The sequence below is a fragment of the Sus scrofa genome, chromosome 4, assembly GCF_054392235.1.
Source record: "Sus scrofa isolate SSC_HxYL_T2T_F1_AM1 chromosome 4, Sscrofa_HxYL_maternal_Yorkshire_Landrace_v2.0, whole genome shotgun sequence".
Lineage (NCBI taxonomy): Eukaryota > Metazoa > Chordata > Mammalia > Artiodactyla > Suidae > Sus > Sus scrofa.
Genome location: NC_139386.1, coordinates 133,556,600 through 133,581,114, shown reverse-complemented (window position 1 = coordinate 133,581,114; position 24,515 = coordinate 133,556,600). Strand labels below are relative to the sequence as shown.

The 24,515-nt window shown below is 45.5% G+C and overlaps 1 protein-coding gene and 1 long non-coding RNA gene across 9 annotated transcripts in view; one reads left to right on the top strand and one right to left on the bottom strand.

Moving 5' to 3' along the window:
- The window catches only part of LOC106510246 (uncharacterized), a 433,353-nt gene that overhangs the window by 356,630 nt on the left and 52,208 nt on the right, over window positions 1-24,515 (bottom strand). For 4 of the 8 annotated variants that reach the window (XR_014844889.1, XR_014844892.1, XM_085024159.1 and 1 more), the window contains exons 2-4: window positions 14,102-14,288; window positions 12,355-12,432; window positions 9,977-10,127 (exon numbers count right to left, since the gene is read on the bottom strand). Coding sequence is in view for 2 of the 8 variants with exons in the window: in XM_085024159.1 (XP_084880285.1) it covers window positions 10,075-10,127; window positions 12,355-12,432; window positions 14,102-14,288 (318 nt within the window). In the remaining 6 variants the exon portion in view is untranslated. Of the gene's footprint in view, window positions 1-5,698; window positions 10,128-12,354; window positions 12,433-14,101; window positions 14,289-24,515 lie in introns of those variants that run through there. The other 4 variants (XR_014844887.1, XR_014844888.1, XR_002343747.2 and 1 more) reach the window with 3 other exon arrangements.
- Window positions 15,389-24,038, top strand: LOC146404285 (uncharacterized). Its single transcript, XR_014844905.1, has 3 exons — window positions 15,389-15,548; window positions 17,761-20,738; window positions 22,548-24,038. It is a non-coding gene; the product is annotated as an uncharacterized LOC146404285 (long non-coding RNA).

Genomic DNA, 24,515 nt, shown 5'->3' with positions numbered 1-24,515 from the left:
CAGCCCAGGGGCGTGGCCTCGGGTCAGGGGCGTGGCTTCAGGTCAGGGGCATGGTTTCGGATCAGGGCAGAAGAAGACCGACACCCAGCTTCCACATAGCCAGGCAGGGCAGTGGGGTCAGGCCTTCCAGACTGGAAGAGGCCCTTGCTTACGGGGAAGGGAATCGCCTCACACAGTCCGCCAAGTCGAATGGGAAGCCCATCCAGAACAGCTGGACAGACACACCCAGAGTGAGGCTGAATCAAGTGGACCTGTGACCCAGTCAACTGACAGGCAAAATTAGCCATCCCCCAGCTGGAACACGGGGTTAAGACAGATACGGTGAAGAAACTGATTGAGGAGCTCCTGCTGCGGCGCAGCGGTAACGAACCCCACTCGTATCCATGAGGGTGAAGGTGCAGTCTCTGGCCTCACTCAGTGGGTTAAGGATCCAGCGTTGCTGTGACCTGTGGCGTAGGTCACAGATGTGGCTCTGATTCGACCCCTCTGATTAGCCTGGGAACTTCCATATGCCACAGGTGAGGCCCTCAAAAGCAAAACAAAAAAAGAAGGAAAAACGTAAAAGAAACTGATTATAAGTATATAAGTATAAATTTAGGTAATTACTCTGCTTATGTCATTGTTAAATGTGCACATAGTTAAAATTATATTTTTATTTTACGTTATTTTCAATGTTTGAGGAATCGATTCAATACATTTTTCTCTTGATTTTCTAGATACATGAATAAACATAAAAGATATAAACTCTTTTTCCTTCTTTGTCTTTGTTTAAAAAAATTGGCGTTGGAGTCTCTGCCGTTTTCAAGAAGTGACTCCTAACACTGCAGTTTCTTTCAAAGAAACAGGCAGATCATGTTTGTGAAGCACAGCATACATCCCGTATCGTAAATTCTTTATCAGAATAGCTATTCCTGTAATTTGGCAAAATAACTTCCAATAGAATGTGCACAAAACGCCAAGGTAGCATTAAGTCCCTAACCATATTTCCTTTTTTTTTTTTTTTTGTCTTTTGTCTTTTGTCTTTTTAGGGCCACACCTGCGGCATATGGAGGTTCCCAGGCTAGGGGATCTAATCGGAGCTGCAGCTGCCGGCCTCCACCACAGTCACAGCAACGCCAGATCTGAGCCATGTCTGCGACCTACAGCACAGCTCACGGCAACACCAGATCCTTAACCCACTGAGCAAGGCCAGGGATCGAACCCGCAACCTCACGGTTCCTGGTCGGATTCGTGTCTGCTGCGCCAGCACAGGAACTCCCCTAACCATATTTCCAATGCAACCTGGGGAACTTTAATTATGGTTCTCACACAGCCAACCATTTCCCTGCCGTTTGCTAGTGTCTCCGAGTCGTCGGCCGCAGTTACAACCGTAATCAATATTCATGTGAAAGAGTCTGAAATAGCCAGCTGAGCAGTTAAAAATCTTTGTAGTGTAATCCAAGCTCCCCTTAGAATACCTACTATTCAAATACACTTTCGGAATCATATACGAATTTAGGTGAATCTAAACAAAGTGGATTTCCACTTTTCTTGAGTGTGGCCTCCTCCAGCCTGTCTTAGTCGGTGACGCAAATGCTCGTGAAAAGACCACCCTAAGCAACTGGACATTTATGCTCTCATCCCGCAAAACTGATGAAGTCGTTACTACGCCCAGACACGGCCCGAGCTGCCTGGTCTGCGTTAGCCTAAAAACAAAATTCCAACCTTTGTGGAGTTTCTAATGTATTTAGCAAGTAGCGGAAAATAACAAGGATACGTTTAAATAGATTAAACAGCATGTCACACGGAAACAGGTGCCATGGAAAAGAGGACACACACATATCCAGATGCTGTTGCGATGATGAAGAGCACAGAGGCGGAGGTTGGGAGGAGACGGAATTCCAGCAGAGACGTCACGGGGTACCTAGGAGGAGAGCACCCCAAACCGAGAACACAGCTGGCCCTAGAGGGGGAGGGGCCTGCCCCGTGGGAGGAATAACGAGGAGGCCGGGGGCGGGCTTGAGGGAGGAGAGGAGAGGAGAGGCGACGACCTCAAAGCCCTTTGGCTTTACCTCTGAAAAAAATGAACCAATTTACAAATGTCTCTTCTTCCCAGGAAGAAGCCCCCTACACTTAGGGGGGGCGCTGAAAGCCTGCTCTCATATGTGAATAAGGGAGGCATGCATATTTAACGGTAAAAAAAAAATCAAATAAAAATGCACCATTTGCCTTAGGAACACTTTCGCAGGTAGAATGCATTTCAACTGACTGGCCGGAGAAACAAAGGGACGCCGGCTGGAGGAAGAGGTGGCGGTTCTTCACAGGGAAGGGGCAGGACGTCAAAGCTGTGGACGGCGCTATTTGACTCAACGAGGCTCAGTCCATTTCCATGGGGGCCTGTGCAAAACAGGATAGAGTCTCATCGCCTTAAGATGGTGCCCTTTCCACACCACCAGGAGGCTAACAGAAAGGAGAACGAAAGTTACTGCTTCTTAACCTGTGGTTTCTGGACCACGAGCACAGCCTCACCTGGGGGCACCTGTGAAAAACGCCCATCCCTAGGGACGCTTCCCAGGCTTTCTGGATAATTCGTATGTATCTAAAGTTTGAGGACACTGAATACAAAGACAACTTCTTTTTTTTTTAAGCCACGCCCACAGCATGCTGACGTTCCTGAGCCGAGGATCAAACCCACACCATGGCAGTGACCCAAGCCCACAACAGTGACAAAGCCAGATCCCTAACCTGATAGGCCACCAGGGAACTCCCCAAATGATGATTTCTTAAGGGTCTCTCTGACTCTGGACTTCTCTGGACCGAGCGTCTCATGCTGGGTCCCTGGATGTTTAATCCTGGCGTGTTTGGTCTGTGGTTTCCAGGGCCACAGATCTTTGCATGAGATGAAGAGGAAAGAGTTGAGAACATCTTCGGATATGTCAGCAAGGAAGGAAGATGGCTGCGATCGCCGTGTAAATCATGGGTCGTTTCTGTAACTGCAGAATCATTAAAAACGTGTAGAGTCATTGGACGGGGGTCGCCTTGCAGTGATGTTTCCACCTGAGTGTATATTAATTCCTCTGAGAGAGCAGTTGTGGATTCTGATGATTCGAGCCACAGAGAAGTAATGATGGCTAAATACCTGAGTTTTATGGCTTTGTTAGCTATGTTAACAGCCAATGACAACACAATCTAAAGAGATTTGCTATTTGGCTTTAGAAGAAGTATCAAGCTAAAAGTATAATTAAAACGTTTATTAACCAGCCAAGTTGAAAAGGCTAGGAGTTACGGTGTCTGAAGCGCAGCAATGACGTGCTTCCACTCTGTCCTATGGCCACTTTGTCTCGTGGAATATCCTCCCTGCTCAACCACCCCCAGCTCAACACGAACTGAAGAACTGGGCTCACGCCTTACCTTTAATTTCTAGTTTGAGCTCCAGAAAGACTTGGAAAAAAAATTCTTACTTGCAAAGCCAGCAATTACTGAAATTTTCTAATTACCCTGTCTGAGAGCTTTCTTCATACTGGGGTGATGCAGAGGGTCTCTCCATGTTTTTAAAGGTCAAATTACCTTGCTTCAGGAGCTTCTGGTGATGGGCCAAATGAGATGAGCTTAATTTAATCTGTCTCTGCTGCTTTTCTTTCAATCCAAAGGGGCATCCATCATGGGCTTCTCATTCTGACTGATATTGATCAGGTAATTGCCCTCAGCTTGTCAAACTATCATGATTTTTATAAGAATGAGTCTTTTCTAGAAGAAAGTAGGCCTGAGAGAGAGAGAAAGAGATGCAAAGATTTCAATTAGAACTTTGCCCAAAAGCCAGTAGAAGGCAAGATGGACAGAAGAGAGACGAGGTAGAGAAGGAAGAGGGAAGGCGAGCGAGTAAGGGTGCTACGTAGACAGCGCTGTGTCCCCCCCCCCTTTTTTTTTTTGTGGCCACCTCTGAGCCACGCACCAGCTCCCGGGCCAGGGATCACACCTGCACGGCAGCAGTGACCACACCAGATCCTTAGCTCTAGGCCCCCAGGGAACTCTGTGTGCTGCCCTTCTACCCTGCCCACCCGTGAATCACGATGATGCATTTGGGGCAGGTCCGGAAAAAGTTGAGGGCCAGCCCCTCACACAACTCAGCGAAGGCCAGTCTTAACACAGCCAACCTTGAGCTCCCTCTAGCAAGGGGTGGAAAAAAGCAAACCACCAGCCTTCCTTAACCTTCTGCCTCAGGATCAAGGCGAAGACTACTTTGAGGCTCTGGCCAATTATCCTCTTTGCCTCTGCCGCTCTGATGTTAATAACCATTGGCCAGCTCTTCCATTTATCCCAGATTATTAGGGTGAAGATGGAGCCCGAAAGGAAAGGGAAAACAGAAAACCTCCTGCCAGGAGCGGAGCTCCCCCAGGAAAGCGCAGGGCTTGGACGCGGGGGACGTGGCCTGAAGGCGGCTGGCCCGCAAACCGGGACCATCCGAGAGGAGAACATCTCCTTCGAGACGCAACGAGCCCTGTGCCAGCCCCGGCACGGCCGTCCGGGAAACCGAGCGAGCTTACGGGAGCTCCTGCGAAGAGTCTACAAAGGCCCAGGGAGCCTCGTCCAGGGCGTCACGACCGCTAACCACCTGTCCAGGGAGTGCCGGGGTCCCTGAGCCGCGGAGCCGGCCTGCGGCCAGGGCGTTGTGTCCAGGTCGTGGGGCCCCGCGGGCGGGCGGGTAGCCTGGCCCCCCTCGCTGCGGGTGTGGGAGATGGAGCACGCAGCCTGGTCACCTTCCGGGAATTCTGGAAATAATCCCTTAAAAGGCCAGCCTTAAAGCAGCTGGCTCTTTTTCAGACCTGGTGGACCTGAGACCCCCTTCACCTGGAGGCCTTCACCCCTCCCATAATAACGCTGGTAAAAAATGCACCCAGGACCCACACTAAACCTCAGAGGGGGACAGTCTTTTCTCAAAAGTGTTTGCGAATTTGCTTTTGAAAGAATTTTTTAACTTGATTCACACGGGTTCCGAGCTCTGGGCCATCATCAGGCACAGGTGAAAATGTCACCAGGTGAAATCGTCAAAACCTACGGTAGGTTTCAAATGCAGTGCAGTTTTAGTGAATATTAACTTTAACGAGTAATCAAGTTGGTAAAATATCCCATCATGTCGGTGTTTAATACAACATCTATCACAAAGCCATCCTGCGATTTCCTTGGTGGTATTTCGAAGCCAATTTTTTTGAGCAAAACTTCACATCTCAGATGCATATATGCCCTGACCTGGGTTCTTTCAACTGTCGTAACATGAACACAATGAAAAATGTTGTTGGTTGGATCTTTATACGAGTTTTGCTGTAGAAAAAAATATACATATATTTTTTTGTCCTTGCCCTGGAGCACGTGGAAGTTCCTGGGACAGGGATCAACCCGAGGCACAGCAGTGACAATGCAGGATCCTTAACTCACTGAGCTACCAGGAAATTCCTGGACTAGAAATTTTGAAAGTCTGTCCCTTGCAAAGTGAACTTTATATCATCGTTCACCTCCTGCTGGGGACCAGAGCTGCCTGGACACCATCCACGGTCCGGATGTTATGTGACCCTGGGAAAGTATAAACGGAGGACAGGGACGAGGCTCGGCTCCACCTGAAAGGACTTATCTGATCCCCAGAGAAAGATCGTAATAAGTTGAAGTTACTGAGGAAGAAAAAGAAGACGCAGGGAAAATAACTAAAGGAAATGGAAAATGGGGGTTTTTTTTAGTTTGTTTTTTGTCATTTCTGGGTTGCAAGGTCTCCCTTTCTCTTTTAATGTCTTTCTCACACAATCTCCTTTTTCTCATCTAGGTCTCAAAAGAATTGCCAGAGGTATGTCGGGCTACCGCGGTAAACACCCAGAGATGCCGCAGATCAAAAATCGCTTCCCGCGCTCTTCCTCGCTTCTGATTGGCCCTCCCGCAGGAAACCTCCGTCCCTGCAGCGGACCTGAGGGCCCAGCCGTCCACGTGGGCGCTGAGCAGGTGCGCGGGGGCGCGCGCAGCGTCTCTGTTGGGATCCGCCCTCTCTGCGTGGCAGACCTGGCTGTGTGCACCTTGCGTCCAGCTCCCCGCCCGACCTGCCCCGCACGCTCCCTCCGTCCCTGGCTCCTGGACCCAGCTTCTGGTTATGAAAGCAAAGGTTCCTCTACCTTGTAGTCGTGCTGTCTTAGCTGCTGAACACCTTCTGTGAATCCAGACAAAACTACCACTGGGAGTGAATGCTTCGCATTTTGTCCACATGTCTTGCACTTATGACATCAGAATTTTCTTCTCATGTTCAATGGTAGTGTGTGTGTGTGTGTGTGTGTGTGTGTGTGGAGAGAGCATGTGTATGTTACATTGTCCAACCAATTTCACGTATCCATCCCTTAACATTTTCAGAGTTAACCACATTTGTGAAAAGGACAAATGCCCCACTGAGCTCTTTTTCTTTCCTAAAGCGTGTGGGGAATGTGCCGTTGGGCTCTTCCCTGCGTAAATAATGCGTAAAATAATCAAAGCACCATCACGACCTGACAGCTCAGGCCTTGGATGAATAGGGCTTTATGGGGGATTATCATATGACATTTCCAAACTAAATTATATTTATGAGTCATACAGGGTACTGTGGCCTCATCGGCCCTCGGTGTGGAATCTGCACATTTTGCAAGGAGGGGACGAAGGGAAAGGACCTGGACCTGGCTGTCCTTTTTGAACAGGAAATTTTTTAAAAAAGGAAGGAAGGAAGGAAGCCATCATTTCCCATCCCCACTGCTCAGGGAGACTCTGAAACTTGGAAGGGAATCTTCGGTCCTGTAGTGTCTCTTACACTGTTACTCCATAGATTTAAAACCAATGTGCTCAAAATCCTCAGAGATGAGCTAATCTCACGGTCCCTCCCCTCAGAGGAGGGACTGAGCAGACACACAACGCACAGCTCCCAACCCCTTGAACACTTTTCCTCGAACCTCCCAGCTTCCCCTAGGCAACCACACACGCAGACACGACTTCCTCCAAACATCAAGTGACAACACAGAAGCAAAGCGAAGCAAAGGTTTTCTACACATGAAAGTCTAGTTTCCAAAAGGAGTTATTTATACGCTTTGTCAGTCATTTTGGAACACACTGCACCATTCAAGTGAGAAAATATTTTTCTTGGTTAAACTCAAAATGTTTTCTCCCTTCAAATATGATGTTACTCTATGCCTTCTTGGGAACTTGAACAGAGAAGGGCGAATACTGACCCCCCACCCAATGTTTTAAGGTCAGAGCCCTGGGGACAGGCCGCCACGGGTCCTAGCATGCCCCTCTTGTATTTCCTTCCAGCGGGGGCAGTACGTAATGCCGCGTCTGCCTGGATCCTGGGACAGGCATTAGGAAATTGATGTCGCCTCTAGGACTGGACAGATAGGGGCAAGGGGTGTGTACTGAATTTTGTGTCGCATCGCATTTTCAATGTTCTCGCAAGGCTGCATTTTAGTCGGAGGCGCCTATGAACCCTTCTTTGTAAACAGAACGGTATCCAATCAACTCATCATTGGATAGCGGTGATGCTCCAACAATAAGATCGCTGAATAATACACAGTCATAAAATCCAGACACGACTGCTGCTTTCTGAAAAGGAAACCTGTAAAAACCCCTTATAAACCCAGGAGTCAGAAGAAAAAGCATCTTACAGATACGGAACTATTGCCCCCTGATGCAGAAGGAAATGGTATCCTCTGGCCAAACCCACGCTCCATAAAAACACAGTTCATCCGATCCCACAGCTGACCCCCGAGGAACTGCCTCTAACATTAAAGCAAGATAATTTGACCTAAAATAAAAGAAACTATAGGGAAATAGTCTTTATCAGCCTCCATAGGAAGAAATGTCTAAAATGGAGTAATTAGAGTCTTTTAGGAAAGTATTTCAAAAAGCCCTTTCAGTTATCACACTGAAATTCTTGGCAAACGGCTGGGATATTTCGCTAGTCCCATTGGGGTGTTGGGGGGGGGGGTTACAGTTTCAAGGAGAGAGAAGGTCACGAGGCAAAATCTGACAAGAGCGCTGTGACTTCTCGCCTTGAGGTCTCACAGATACCAGCACCGGCTTTTCCAAGGTGTCCGAATTCTCTTCTTACCCTGATTCAGATGTGGTACCTCTTCACTGCAAATGGCAAGGTCACAAAACCAGAGATCCACCGTATAAACACACACACTTACGCGACGCAAAAATAACACAGGAACCGCAACAACTTGAAGAAGTAAAAAAAACCCCAAAACACCCAGTCACACTTTCTTTTCCATTTCATATACTGCTTCTAAATATGCAAACCAGACCGTCCTGGTAGGTGTTTCTCCAGTTCGCTGATAGCGAGGTAGACAAATGCCCTTAAATGATGGGGCTCCAGTCTTATCAGACTTAATGCTAAAATCTCAGATCATTCTGTTAAACAGTCAAACAAAATAACCTACATTGTGTCCACACCATTTGCACAGCAATGACTGTAAGCTGCCAGCTACTGAATTTCACCTGAACTGGTTTAGAGCATGGCTGTTCATTCAGAGAAACGCTCTTCTGGTCATCAGTTATTTTCAGAGAATTAAAAATATTTAGGAGACGGAACCAGAGCTCTCTTCACTGTGATCTTTAAAACTAACAAAGCTGAACTGATCCAGCCTGGGACTGTAGCAAGCAGAAAGCCCTCTCATGTACAAAATCGTGTGTGGATGCAAATATCCCTCTCACCCTAATGAAGTAATGGAGCCTTCTTTTCTGTGGTTTCATTGACAAGTAATTAGAAAGACATCTAAACGGGTGTGGCAGGGTGAGGGTTAAACCCGACTGTAATGAGATCGCAGTATGCGTGGTCATGTGCTTCAGAGTAAATTTTCCTTGATTAACTGGTCCTGTTTGTTAAGAGCCCCTATTAACATTAGTGCTCTCCGTGTTGGCGGTAGAGACACACCATGGACCAGAGCAAAATTAATGAAGGCAGGTACGCATGCTGATTAGAATGTGGCAGTTTAATAAACTCTTCCAACATTAAATTATTTAATGCATTCATGCTCATGCGGCTATTCAATGGTCAGCTTGACCACCTATGTGTTAATATTGGGAATTGAAATGCAGAGGGTGGAAGAGGTATAGTGGTGTATGAGGTAATTAGCTCTCATGTCTGATAAATGGGGCAATACCTATGTGTGCGCATGTTTTAGCAGCCACGAATGGCGCTTTCATTAGCTGGAATCTTCGGTGGAAATTTTTATAAATGTTTAGTTTGATTTTTGCACCATAAACAGTGGGTCTGATAGCTGTAGTCCCTGCCCATGGACGCTCTGAGGCAAATTTCAAGGCTGCTATAAAGTAAAATGTCTTGTTAAAATAAATGGGTCACAAAAATTAGATAGGAAGCTTATCAATACACATCTCCAATCTGGACATAATCGCTATCCATCATATAGAAAACACTTTATATAAACATTCATGATTTCTACATAGAAATGCAAATGTCTATTACATTTTGAGCAAAGTAATAAGCTCTCACATTTGTACAAATGTCCTATAGTTTCTACAATGTGTGCACATGGATTATTCTGTTTAATCCTAATCATAGCCATTTTAGGTGCATAGTATTTGCTAATAAGTGGCCGTCAGAGCCTTAAACTCTCAGTCCTTGTAACTCAAGCTTTTAGCACAATTCCACAGCTGCCCACCGAACTAATATTTGTAAGAATAAAGTATTTATAAAACAAGTTAATTTTTAACAGTGAGTGAATATCCTGGGAACACGACCTCTCCGGGAATGGGATGCTGCTTAGATGTGGCAACAACACAAAGGAGGAAACGTCTACATTTTAACACTACCTCATATGAACGAGCACTTTACCTTTTCGCAGATCCCAGGACAGTTTCTGGCTGGAACGGAGGTATTCATACGAGCGTTCACGGTGTTTACAGGGAAGTAAATACGCTCACACAGAGCCGCTCAGACCCTGGACTTTGGAAAGAGTGTAGGAAACATGAACGATACCTTTGTGAAGCCACCACGTCGAGGGTCCTGACAGGACGACCCACGGTGAAAACGCGGCCCGGCCGAATGATTGAGTAGAGTTCTCAATCCGGGGATTCCTATGATTTCGCCCCTCCGGTATTCTCTTCTTCTCCCGTTCTCAGGATGCCAGCTGGAAAAAACAAAACAACAAGAAAAAAAAAAAAAAAAACCTTGCTCTAACAAAATCAGAGTAGCCAGGAAGCCTGGAAAGACTAATGCACAGAAAGCAGCACAGCCGATCCGTCTTCCGGTATTGGCCATTCCCAGAAGCCGGCAGTATGACTTTGAGCAATTAGTTAACTTCTCTGGGTCTCAATCTTTTCAGATGTAATCGAGGGGCTTGGGAACAAGCAAACTCTCAGGATGCTCCCATCTCTAGCAGGATCTTCTAATTGTCTTTTACCAGAGAAAGGTGCCAATGATCATTTTTTCACAGCCCTGCGGATGAAAAAGGGCCGGGACGTGCTGCCGCGGACAGAAAGCACCCCTCTGAGCAGCACCCTCTGCAATCCCCTTTCTCTCAAGGGCCCGAACGGGTCCTTTGGGGCTTCGGCTGGCCTCCGGTTTCTCTGTGGGCCTAAGCCAGCCTGGACGTTTCGACTGAATTCCTTCCACTGTTGCGGGGCTTTCTGTTTTGTTTTTGGTTTTTCATCTCTGGCTAGTTTCAAAGGATGCCGTGGTCATGAATTAATACGGTCCTCTTGGTCAGCTAGTCCAGTGTTGGTCACAGTATCTCTGGTGCCTGTCCTGCTCTTCCCTGTAACAGTGGAGACAGCTATTGACGGCTGGCACTTGTCACAGGTGGTTGGCAGCTATGTGAGAACACGGCTCACTTATGAGAGGCTTTCCACAGCACTGCCGTGGTGGCCATGAATTCTGAAGATATAAGAGCTGCCAGCCCACTGTTTTGCAGTCATGGTGTGTGCTGACAACATGGGTTTTCTCCTCCTCTGCAGCGAGCAGAAAATTTGTACAATTAGGAGAATAATTTCTACCTGCTTGTGTAGTTTCGGTCAATAAGCATTGTGGAAAATCACTGTATTCTATCCACCGAAGTTACTTATTACAGAGAAAAAGGAGCTCAAACCAGGCCGTCTTTACTTCTTACTTTTAAGCCTCTGGCTTCTTAGCAAACCAAGTGTTGGAAAGCATTTCAGGTGAACACCTAAAGTAGGAGAAGGCTACGCCCCAAAGAAAGCAAGATCACACCTAACATGAAGAATGAGCTCAGAGCAGCACCAATAATTCCGCACCGAGAACGGCAAGACTGGCTACGTGGGGTAATGATTACGTGGTAAACACGGAACTTTGATGCCATGCATGGTTTCAAAATGCCCTTTACAGGCCCAAGTAACTTCCTCAGAAATAGCATTCCTTGTGCATCATCTAGTGCCGTATACTTAGCATTCGCTGGGTATTTTGAATTTATTGAACCCTTATGACAACTCGGTGAGACAGGAACAATTTTTATCCCTGTTTCACGTAATGGGAAACCGAGTCTCCGAAAGTTTACTTAACTCGTCTATGTTCACGGAGGGACTGAGATAAAGGCAATATGCAAACTCAAGAGAGTTTCAGCGCTCTTAACCTCTCCAAATGGTGCACCTAGACCTGCACGGCCCAGTGAGGCAGCCCCTCGTCAGTCCCATGCAGCTACCGAGCAGCCGAACGGTGTCTAGTCTGAATTCAGATGGGCTGCGGGGGCTGAATATAGCAGATATGAAGCCTCAGTATGGGGAACATTTAATCTAAAGTGTCTCAGTAGTTTTGTGAGATCAAGGACATGCTGAAATGGTAACATTTTAAATATTTGGAGTTAAATAAAAGAGACTATTAAAGCTAATGTCAACTTGTTCCTTTTACTTTTTAATGCGCCTACTAGAATATTTATGTATGTGTGTATATGTGTGTGTGTGTACATATCTATACACTATTGATTAATTCAGTCTTCACCCAAGTGGCTTCAATTTTATTTGTCTTCCCTCCTTCCCATCACGAGAATATTTCCCCTGTACTAAGACCCACGGGGCGGGGGGGGGGCTTTTCCCTCAGCTAACACCCACAGCGCTGCCAGGACGGGCCACCTCCCTCTCCTGCTGTGCTTCAAGGGCATAACCTGGAATTTAGAACACTTGTCCACCCACAGTAACTATACTTCGGCGTCAGCCACTTCGCTCTCTTTGCCTTGAACTCTCCTGATTGGCAACAACGAGCTGTGCTGGCATCTTTCAAATGCTGGGAATCCCCGGCCCGGTGTCCCCCCAACATCAGCATCTACCGGGTGCAAACGCCTCTCTGTGCTGACGCCTTCAAGCGTCGGCATCAGCTATTATCCATTATTTTGCCAAAGAGCCTACCTGGCACCAGGGTCTTTGGAGAATACGCTGGTGGTAGACTCGGGCTCTGGTTCGACCACACTAGGGAAGGTGGATCTACTGAGGGAGGGAGAAACAGAAATGCCTCAGGGAGTCTGAGACTACAGTTCACTTCACTCACAATTGCACAAATATCTGAGCACCAACATATCAGCCAAAACACTTTTAGGCCACTTTTCACACAGACGTTTCCCTAAGAGAAAAAATAGTCAAAATTAGGTTTTTTGGTAAGTGTTTATTGCTGACTGACCAAATTTATCTTCTAAATGAAATTACTAAGTCAGGGAGGGTCGTGAGGTGCAGGCACCGGAAAGAAAACCCTTAAAAGAAACCACCGTGAGAAGCTGCATCAAAAGCAGAGTCCGAGAACTAAACCATCGGGGAAGAGAGAACACACAGGAAAAGCCACAGAGCAAGGGGTTGCCAGCTCTAAGAACGTGGGTAGAAATTAATAAGTACACTGGACTTAACTAGAGCATTTGAGTAAAGACATGACGGAAGACTGAGAAGAGCAGACCACAGAGCTGAGACGTGCCAGAGCTCCACCTGGGAGTTCCCGTGTCATTTCAGAGGTAATTACGGGCTATTTGCGAAATCATCGACCACGTAGAAAAATCCAAGTTTAACTTTATTTGAAACAGTTAAAACAACCACAACAAACCTTTTAAACTTTTTTTTCCTCACCTCTAGCTAAAAACCAGCTGAATTTTAAACCCAAATTTGGCAGGCACTGGACCACATGCTTTGAGCATGATGCTTTAAAGATTAAGCCACGGAGCGATCTTTAGCCATTAACGGAGGTCACGTGGTCACCGGGTCCCTCTCTTCACACGTGTACCTCAGGTTCTAAGCTGGAGGATTACAGAGATGGTCTTTTTCTTCCTCCCCTTCCTCTTCCTTGGGTTCTCAGAACGTCCTTTAAACATTTCTGTAGCACATTTAATTCCTCTCTAATACATTTTGCTGGCTCTGGTGTTCAATTTAATTTAAATCAGCAGAATAATCCAAGTGAATCTAGGTTGCTGTAATGTTACATTAGGAAGATCTGATCCATTTGCAGCTAAGGTAGACCCAAATTCATTACCATTTACTCAATAGGCTTCCAGCAGGTGACTTTATGAGAGGAAACAGATGCATCTGAATGTCACCTTACCACACATTGACTATTAATGGGTTTTTGCTCTGTCCATATACTATCGCCGCATCCCATTCTAAGGGAATATGGATAATGACATCAGTTTAATTTATTTTTAAATACACAGAATTATGCAGAAATGTTCTCTAAGAGGCTTTGACAATTAAATGAGTCCAAATTTTACACAGGCACCCCGGGGATTGACCTCAATGGCTTTCTAAGTACTAATTACTAAACTGAAATGCTGCACGGCTCAAAGGGCTAAACCACAGAGAGGGTGGGTGTGAGAGGTTGTGGGTTCTAATCCCCAAGTCAGCAGCATGACCTAAGGCGGACTTCCTAGAACAGAAAAGTAAAAACAAGCAGCCCCAACACCTGGCTTCTGCACCACGGCAAGGAAACTAGCTGGAGACCTGCGCCTCGGATATGGGTTTTACGCATCTTCTTCGGTTCTCAGAGAGAAAGAACCTCAGCCCCTTGCCCGAAGGAGCCTTTCCTAATTGAGCGATAAATGCTAAACAAACCTCAATCGATTGGTACCCAAAAAAAGGCAAACCGCCACCTACGACATATGAACTGTGACCTATGACAAACCTGCAGAGGGGATCAGCCACCCAGAGAAGGGAGCAAGCCTGTTAGGGACACGGCGACGCAGCAGCTGAACACATGGCGAGAGGCCCAGACCTCGTCCGTTCGAGCACCGGCGCATCTCCGAGCCACGGTCTGCATCCCGGAGAAAACGGGCATATGATGCTTCCTGACCCGTAAACGCACAAAGCGCCTGCGGAGGAAACCAAGAGACTCTGAACATGAAGACACTTTAAACACGACCAGGTCTGAAGAGCCTGGAACCTGTTCCGTGTTATCGGTTCCCCTAATGGAAGGGAAATTAGGTCTTCCCAAAACATGTTCATCAAAGAGGTAGTTTCTAAACAGCGTGTTAATATTGTCTGCAGGCATAAGGGCGTCGGTGTCTGGCCTGCGAGCGCTCACGACCAGGAAGAAGGCCGGGCCTGCGCCTGCGGCCCCTCCCCAGCAGCCAGCAGACCCCACCCAAAGTCAAAAGAGAAGGAGAAAGAAAAAGTGGGTACAAGAAAGGGAATGTGAGAGGTAAGGGGTGGTGAGGACAGAAAGAATTTAAACCTTAACAAAGCCTCTTGACAGAGGCTAGAGGAGCCGCACTGCCTGGAGCCCATAATCTGTCCAGTTGCACCTGCTCGAGCTCCTCTTCAGCCTGCTGAGCCCTCTCCTCCCCGCCCTCCTCGCCTCTTCCCCTCCCCCTCCCCCCTCCCCTCTTCCCTCCCCCTCCTCCCACAAAAATTCTCTACCTAAACCTGGCCTCCAGGTGCCCCCTCTCACTCCTTCCCGCTTTGTAAACAGTTTCTGCTTCCCTCTGCATTCTGCACGTTCCTCCTACTCCAGGTCAGTCTGGTCTTCTCTTTTCTATTTTCTCATTAGCCTGAACAGCAAAATAAGGGTCTATGGACCTGGGAGACAAGCCAAGATCTGTCTTTCCAAGTGAGGGCAGAAGAAAGTCTGCAAACATCACCACAAGAGGTGACTCACAGAGATCTGTGGGCTCACAACACTGAACATTTACCACTGCCTGCCATGTGCTAGGCTTTGCTGGAAGAACGTCACACTTCTTGACTCCTTTAATTCCTTTGACCACGCTATGAGCTGGGTGCTGTTACTATCGTCTCTTTACAGAAGAGGGCAATGAAGCCCAGAGAGGATGGCTAATGTGCCCAAAGCCACAGAGCTCCAAGTCTGACTGAGGAGCTGGCACCCGGCCACCAGAGGAGGTCACGCGTCTGCTTAGGGAAATGAATCAGCACTCAAAGTACTGCAGGGAGCTTCGCAGGGCTGGGGTGCGGGGCAGGGCGGAGGCAACTGGAGTGCCGTGAGTAGAGAGGCTAAGACTGGCCAAGAGGGTCAGCACCAGTCCCAAGAGCACCTGTCCCCAGCTGATGAGAAGGTACCATACTGCCTCAAGTCAGCTTCTCTCTAGGCGATGTTTTCTCCAAGGCCGATTTGTAGGGTGAGTCAATTTTGAGAAATGAAATCTGTATTGGCTGCCTAGTTCATTCAGCTCAGGGACCAGGAGAGTCAAATGGAGCAGAATGAGAACCAAACTAAACTCAATGAAGGCCCATATGTTAAATTTAGACCAGGCCCCCAAACTCATGACAGATCTGGAAAGAGCCCAGAATCAGCATGAGTGACGGCGGGGCTGTGTGGAGGTTGATGCACCATCTATTCGGGCTCAGGCAGTGGCCCCACCAGCCCTGTCCACATCTGATAGGAGATCGGAACATTAGGATCTGTTCCCCAAGGTCAAGTAATCTTTTTTTTTTTTTAATTGTGATTCTTTCTTCTTTTCTAATATTCCTACCTTTTCTCGCTTTGGTTCCATGAAGATTTATACTATGTGTAATACTGAGGTTGACTAAAATAAATTGTTTTCATGTATTCAGGCTTTAGGAGAAATTCTTCAGATACCGTGCAGAGTCTAGTAATTGACTGTTATTAGTATTAATAGGAATGACACAGCCAAATCCCACCGCCATGCGCTGAAAATTTACCCCTTAGGATCAAGCCTCAGTAATAATTTGAACATGTTGAAATGTAATTTCCAGTTCACAGACCTTTCGAAAAGCCAAAACAGATATGGGAGTTTAGGTCTGAGATAATAGAAAGAAAATTTCCTAGTTTGTGCCACTTGGAATTAGAAATGTGTAATAAGTAATTACATTTCTTCAAAATGCAGGAATCCATTTGCTGTAATTCATAGGATTAGGCTGATACACAAAACAAGCAATGATTTCTCTGAAGAACTCTTAATAATGGATCTTTCCTACGCATTTTTTTTTTAATGAAGGGTACCTGTGGCTGTATTTCTTTCTATTAGAGCCATTCCCTTTGCCTTCACATTTCTATAACACATATTATTTGAATATCTTAACAATGTATTATTGCCTTGTAAGTAGGTTGTAAAAATTACCAGCCCATACAAATTTTATCAATACGTCTCATGCTAGGTTTTACTGCTGATGCAAAGGAAAGAAATTGGCCTTCTTTCCTTTTCTCCCGATATAATTTGTTTCCTACCTTGGAAGAATTTTTTTAAGTTGGCTGATAAAATACTGAGTTGTGTTTTCAAATGTGGGTAATTCTAAGGAAAGGAAGTCCAGACTTCCCTGATTTTGTGGATTTAGGCAGGAAGCAGGCAGCCCCTTCGTGTGTACGTCCTTGTTAGGCTTGTGTCTCCTGCAAGGACACCACCAGGGGAACAACCCCAGCTACTCCACTGCCCTCGGTTAGTATCTTCCATGCTTTTAAACTTGACTCAACAAGCATTCCACACCGGAGCATACATCGTGACTTGTGAAACGCTCAGTACCGTTCAATCAAAAAAAAAAAAAAAAAAGAAATACTTTTCCATAAGTTGAAAATGTCAGGAGAACAGAAACGGATCTATGAAATTGTTTCTGAAACAGTATTAGTATTTGATTTTTGTTAATAGTGCATGGAAAACAATGAAACAGTCAAGAAAATATTTTGATATTATACAGTCCTTTTGACAGGTCAGTCCTAGACTCTTAAAATTCAGAATCCTAAAAACAGTATCAATACACTTAATGAGAAGATAGAATATTTTCTGAAAGTTTATTTTCAATAAAACCCAAAGTGGGTGAATTGCAACAAATATAAACTACAGCATGTGCTAAAATTTACTAGTGTGCTCAATGGGGACGAATGATTATTCTTTTATAATTGCCGTAATTTTTAACATGTCCTGGGTAAGAGGTCTCAGTAACATTTCCATCATGAAACATACAACCATCCCCATCCCCAACCCCGTAAACAAATCTACTGTGAACACATGCACATCCTCTGTTCAAAAACGGAAAGTGATTTTCCTAATGTGTCCTGGCAACCAGAAGCCAGGTCAAAATCTCTTGAAAAATGCACATTCGCATGTTTCCTGAGAAATTCAGAAGTGGTGCCTCTCAACAAGGGGTATTCAGGAAGGAACATAATTTATCAAAAGCAACTTTCCTCTTTAATGTGCTTGTCCTTGTTTGGAAAAAACTCTTCTACTTTCCCATCAACATAAGGTGTTTGAGTGTTCTTTCCTGAGCTGTGCGTGAATTCAGGAAGGTCTTTTTCTTCTAAGAGTTCTGAGAAACAACCACTTTCCTTCTGTAAAAGAAGTGTCCTTTCATAATTGTGGTGACTTGTATTTACAGAGAAACATTCCCTGAAAAGACCAGGAGGCTCTCCCTCTTGTAAAGTGAGTCTTGTTTCAAGACTCTCCGGAGGACTTATCCCGGGACCTTCGCACCGAATGGGTTTTAGCAGGTCAACACTTCCAAGAAGAGCGTGATCCGTCCAGCGCCCAGGCAGGAAGCAGACGCGCTCTTAGCAATGATACTTTTGAGAAGGGGTACGTTTCCCAGGCCCCTTGGACTAGAATCCGGTGCGGGACGGCTGCTCTGATCGTTTTCAATGAGTGGAGAGAACGGCCTTCAGGACCGAGGGACCAGAGGGCACAGGGCTGAAAACAGTCTCCTTGCGAGAGGAACTAGAGAGGAAACCCCAGCACCCAGTTCTCAAGAGCTACATTTTCCCAAAAGGCAACAGGTCATTTAGCTGGATCAGCTCCGTTTCTTCTTCCTTCTTGAGCTCTTGTTGCATTTCCATCCTTTCTTCCCATTTGCCGAGCTCAGCGTTTCTCTCTGCGGCTGCGTGTACTTAGCACCGACCTCTGACCGTCCTTTGAACCTTGGTTCCTTGACACCTTTGCTCAAGGAGTGCCTGAGCTCCGGAGTCTCTCTCTGTCATCCTACCTGCTTCCAGGCTCCAATTCAGAGACGTCTTCGGTTGGCGTTCACCCTCCATCTCCTGACACGTTATAGACTGGGCATGTGTTTGCTTTGCGATGGATATGTTTCTGAATGAACAGTCTGAACGCTGGACACTGGTTATTTCACCACTCACGTGCCACTTACCAACATCACTGTGCTTAAATGTCAGACCTTCCCAACGAGAGTGTAAGTTCCTGGGGAAATAGAAGACATAGCTCACTTTGGTGCCTCTTGGCATGTGTGGCAGAGATCTTTTCACAGAAGAAGACGTCAATGATTGTTGTTTGAGTGAAACGTAGGCAAAAGATGATATTAGGGGACACTACAAAGACTCCGAACCGCAAAAAATTACTCACATTTTGAAGTATACTCACATTTGGAAAAGAGCACTGTAAGCATAAAGAAATCTCAAGTAAGCAGCGATCTGAGATCTCCCTAAAGAAGACACTGAGAATGGAATCTGATTACGCTACTGAATTCAATAAGCATTGCTCTAAATTTTTCAAAGAGGAAATCTTTGAAGTATACCAAGAAATGATTCACGTAAATGAGGAAAAGGCAAACTCATATCTAAAAGGTTAACAATGTATGCGTTTCAATCCAAGATGCAAGTTGTCCTTTGGGGAGAGGGAATGAAACGAAGAAAAATTTAAGTTACGGACTTTTAGAAGAATTTCCTTTAATTCCAAAGAGTCCCGCACAGAGGAAGCTTAAAACCTGCTGAAAGACTGCTCTGCAGTTCGATTGGCTCCTGTGGCTGTGTTGAATCTGGGGACAGTGGGGCCGGTGGTCCACACAGCCTGCAGTCAGTGTCCTGATCTGGCCCAGAGACCCATGCCTGCTGTACAAACCCTGACTCATTCTCTGACCGTAGGGCTCGCGTTTCCACACCTCTCCCACGAGGAAAAGGATGAGAAACGCACTTCTTAAAGAGCCACTAGAAAGCACCACATTTGAAATTTTCTAGGAACCACCTTTCCTCTCCACTGTCATTGTCGCTGCACTACCCTAAATTCCTTGCAATTCATCATCAGATTATTGCCGCGCCCTCCAGCAGGACTCCTCGCTGCCAGCCCCTCCCTTAGCAAGTGTCCCTCCGCCACCGTGACGGACACCTCCCTAAGTCATGCAATTCCAGGACAGGCCGGGTTCCCAGTCTCCTTTCTCTGGGCCACTAAGGTCTTAAGAATCTGTTCAAATCCTAAGTAGCCAACACAGTTGTCTTGCCATTGAGCAGTTAAATGTGTAAAATAATGTTTCCTTGAATCAAAGGAAGATAATCTCGACTTTTCAGATCTGCCTTCCATGTCCAAAGGCTCTCACCATAATGCCAGGCCCAAAATAGATGTTCAATACACACAGAGATGAATTGATTGAATACCTGAAAATATTTTTTAAAAGTGCTTGTGAGGCACTGATAAACTGATGCATGGCCCATAAGCTGCTTTGGAATATAATGCTACCATCTGACTCTCTTGTGTAAATATAAGTTCAATAGTTCTAGGAAAGTACTATCCAAACCACTGGGCTCTAAAACATCCCCCAACAAGATTCGCCACGTTTCATCATCTTTCTCAGACAGACTTCTAAAGGCGCTTCCGTATTTAGAGGTGTTGAATATATTTGAATACCAAAAGCCTCAACCAGGGTTTATTTGCCTTCTTATATGCACTTCAATAAGACAGACCCAACAGCTGTCAATTCAAGAGCAACATCTGGATCTCTCGTACCTGCCCAACAGATGCACAGTGTTCTCCTCACGGATTTTAAGACCGTACATAAGCAAAAGGGATCCAAAGCTAGCAAACCCTATGCAGTGCAGAGTGAAAAACACAGCTCATTTTGGCACCACTGAGAAGTGCGCATGTTTTCATCGTAGTTCCCATTGCAATAACCGGGAAGGTGGACTCTCAGAAGAGAGCTTGCACATGCACCCTGCATGTCTGTCTGCAGGACAGGTATTCACAGATCTCCACTCCCCTGGTTTAACTCCAGCCTTGGGTGCGCAAACAAGCATGTCTCACCACGCATCTCTTCTTGTCCACCTTTTCAGATGAGTAGCTCCTTTTCAGCTTGGTGACCAAACCGAATGGATGCTGCGGAGGGTCACTCCTGAGTCACTTCCTAGGACTCCCCAGTCTGCTCTACCTGCATCCAGCAAGGAGACCGCATCCTTGGTCACTTATTATCAGACGACTCCCAAGGCAAAGAGCAAGAGAAACTGTGCAATTCCTAATAAGCTCATCATTAGCCACACGACTCCTGGTCCACTATTGCCAGTTAATGACCAAACCTCACAGTGTAGACAACTGACATTTTGCCTGAGCAGCCGTCTCTGGCCAGTGATAATTAACCTGAAGGTAAAGAACCAGTCATTTTCTTAATACAACAAGGCACCCCTTTCAAAGTTGGGGCCCTTCCTGTTTTAATAATCAAAAGGAAAAGACCTTTGGTACTTAATATTTAAACAAAATGTTTAATATTTACACAGTAAAGTTCTTCTTCTGATATTAAACCCGCATTAAGGCAGGGATGGAAATTGGTTTATAATCTCTGACACTAGGCCTGGAGCCTTGTAGTGCAGTAAACAGCGTCACTGTCAGAGGAGCACCACCTGCAGTGGGCTCAGAAATGTCAACTGTAATTAAACATTTTATTTCCAGGATAATTCAGAGGTTATGTGCATGAAAGACTGCTTTCTGCCATGAGAAATTTCAAAGTACCGGGCTGGGTAAATAAGAAGCAGGTCTCCTTTTTTTCTTTTTTTCCCCTTTATTGCGTGTTTTTAAAGCACATGCAAACTGACTAAGACCTAATCAATATTATTCGTAAACATATACTTCATATGTCGCAAAGATTTTTAAAGTCAATGTCATGAAGTTGACTGGTAATGATAGGTCTCTACCTTACCAATTGCTTCCTCTAGCTATAAGCAAGACTACCCTAGGGGAAAGTAAAAAGTTAGATTTGCCACAAGCTAACCTCAAGTAATGGTAACATTGGGATTGGCTAAATGTGCTAAATTTTTTTCTTGGATTTAACTTACAGTTTCCATGCAAACCTGAAAACATTTATTATTCTTAAGAAGATGACAAGTTATCCAAAGGCATAGGAGGGGTCACCTAGCACCTCCAATAATGCTTCTAATCATAATGGGACTTGAAAGTGAAATTACTCATTTAAGAAGTGTGTGTGTGAGTGTGTGTGTGTGTGTGCATGCGCGCGCACATGTATGTAAGAGGGAGGAAGAATTCTCCATCCTTCCTTTACCAGTAAAAATTCATTCCATGTTGCTTAGCAGCAATTTGTTAAAAGCTAGCATCGTGACTCAGAGATTTAAAATACACCCCCCTGGGGAGTTCCCGTTGTGGCTCAGCCGGTTGTGAACCGGACTAGTATCCATGAGGATGTAGGTTCGATTCCTGGCCTCACTCAGTGGGTTAAGGATCCGGCACTGCTGTGGCTGTGGCGTACATCAGCAGCTGCAGCTCCGATTCAACCCCTAGCCTGGGACATTCCATAAGCCATGAGTGCGGCCCTAAAAAGCAATCAATCAATCAATACGCCTTCCTGCCCCTTCACCCTAACATTCTGTATCATTTTTCCCAAAAACAAGGCTCAAGGATAAAGTCCTTAAGTAAAAATCCTTAAATAAAAATCCTTAAATATTTCATTAAAATAATAAACAATCTGGGTAGAAGGGCCACTTTTTGCACATTTAACTCAGTCTATTAGAAAGAGTACTCTTTTTCCAATCATTCAAGGCAACAAGAAAAAATAACTACCTGTTTGTCTCTCACTTGCTCTTTCTCCCTGATCTTACTGAATTAATTCATAGCCAAACATTTTATGCCATATACGGTCTACCAAAGAGGTCCCCACGTACCTGAAGAGCTCACACAGAAGGTTCAAGAAGAAGCAGGGCCCTCCCTCTCCAGGCGGGACCCGTGCAAGGGGGGCCCAGCCCTGAGCTGATGGGGACAAGTCCGTTGTGACACCCTTTCCAAGAAAAAATGCTTAGCCTTGCTCTTTGGGAGGAGTCTGTTTGTAACAACAAAAAGCAATAGATATAAACTCCTCTAACTCACTATTACCAGATGAATTAATTTAACTTGTTAAACGGGTTGATTGTGCCTCCTTTAATTAATGATCTTTTCTTTTGAAAACAGGATAACTATAAATACTGCGTGTAAATATGTGAAAAGGAAATGATACTTTAAGAGAAAAACACTATTACATCCTATGCAGACTGATTAACATTGCGTCAGAATGAAAAAACTGATATGTAAGAAAAAATACTCGGAGGAAACATAACAACAGCATGTTGGAAAACTGAGGTTCTGAGTCATGATTTTCCTATTTCCCAAATTTCTAGAAAGAGATTGTATGAGGTTAATTATAAAATGTTTATGTCAAGTAGTAACATCACCACCTTGGGGAATTAAAAAGTCCATAGCGCCCTTGCTCACTGCGCTACAGTAGCAAAGAGAGAAGAAAGTTGAAGGCTGGGACCAAACAGAATGTTGTTTTTGTCTCCGCATCTCCCACTCAACATACAATAATCTGAGCAAAGTTTTGGCAAACAGGATGAGGAGAGAAGGGAGCAGAACACCGTATCAGGACGGCTGGTTGCTCTGAATCTGGAGCTTCGGTTAAACCAACTTTAGATCCGCAGTTCTAAAGGTCCCCTTTCTCTTCCCGTGAAGATGGTCCTGCGCCCGCTGCGGGACAGAAGGACGAAAGCTTTTCCAGCCCAGCTTGTACTCAATCCTGCTTCGAAGAGTAGAAAAGACTGCTTTTGGTTACAACTAGAGCTTGTCACAAAATAGGGTCCCGCATGGAGGACACATCTGGGCTGCAGAGACCCCACTGCATCGCGTCAGCCACAGCCACGGTTTACTGGGCATTGTCAAACTCAGAAAGGACACGTCTAAGGCCACAAAGCTAGTAAACGACTGCCCATGTGGCATGCGTGATCAACCCGACTGTTGCACGAATTTCTTTATTCAAGTCATACGTCTGCTCATCTGAACCTTTGGTCTCAAACAATCCATTCACATTTGGTGAATCTGTGTCGTGTGACTTGGCAGCGTCTCCCGGTTTCCCTTTCGACCCAACACGATTCCCTTCCGCGTCTCCCAGCCATACCTTCCTCGCTGCAAAAATTCCAGGGCTGGAACAGACCTGCTCCAGGGGACCAGACTGGGAGCCTCCCACGGGATAAGCCCCACTGGGCACCCTCGCAGTCTTTGCGGGCGGAGGGGCCGAGGGTACGGGTTCGAAGGATGGGCCTTTTACATAAAAAGGGCAGCCTTGGAGGCGTAATTAGAAAAAGCTTCTCCCCCCAGACCTTCTCTACCGACTGAGAGGGAAGAGGCTTAGGAAGAGGAATCCTAAAGCACCACACCTGAAGGAATAAGAAGAATTCATTTAGAACAAGTACAATCTTAAAAGCTAATTTTTTTCACCACAAAATTAATTGATTAACTTTTCCCTCTACAAATATATTACGAAAACTTTCTCACTGCATAAACTCTCCAAACAAAATTAATGGTTTTGTTTGGAAAATTAATTTAGATATTAAAAAATTATATTTTCCACCAAGATCTCAGTTACTCAGATTAAATATTAACCAAAAGCTGTCTTCTGCTTAAATAGAATTTAGCCTTTGAAGTGTTTTTATTAATCTCTTCTGATGTAGGTGCTTGAAATTCTATGAAAGTGCTGCTGCTACCCGTTCTGTGCATCACTTACTGTAATTTATTTTCAGAACATAATTCTATTTATAAATGAAAATCCTATTAAAAGAAGACAAGAAAAATTAGTCCTAGACTTTGCATTGGTAGAGTAGAAACAAAATGAGCGGCCTAACCTGAAGTGACATTTACAAATTACCTGTTAATTTAAACCAGGTTGAGGGATGACAGAATTTAGTCAGACTGACAGGAAGTACCGAAGGAATGACAGCGGGGTCTGGGCTGGTCACGAGGCTCTTACTGCTGGCGCATTCATCTGAGCGCCTCTCCTGCCTCCCCACCTCCCCAGAAGCTTCCTGCCTAGTAAATAATACATTTATAAAAATATTTACATTCTTGGCAGATTAGTGAGTAAAGGTTTTACATGGCCGGAAGCTCTCC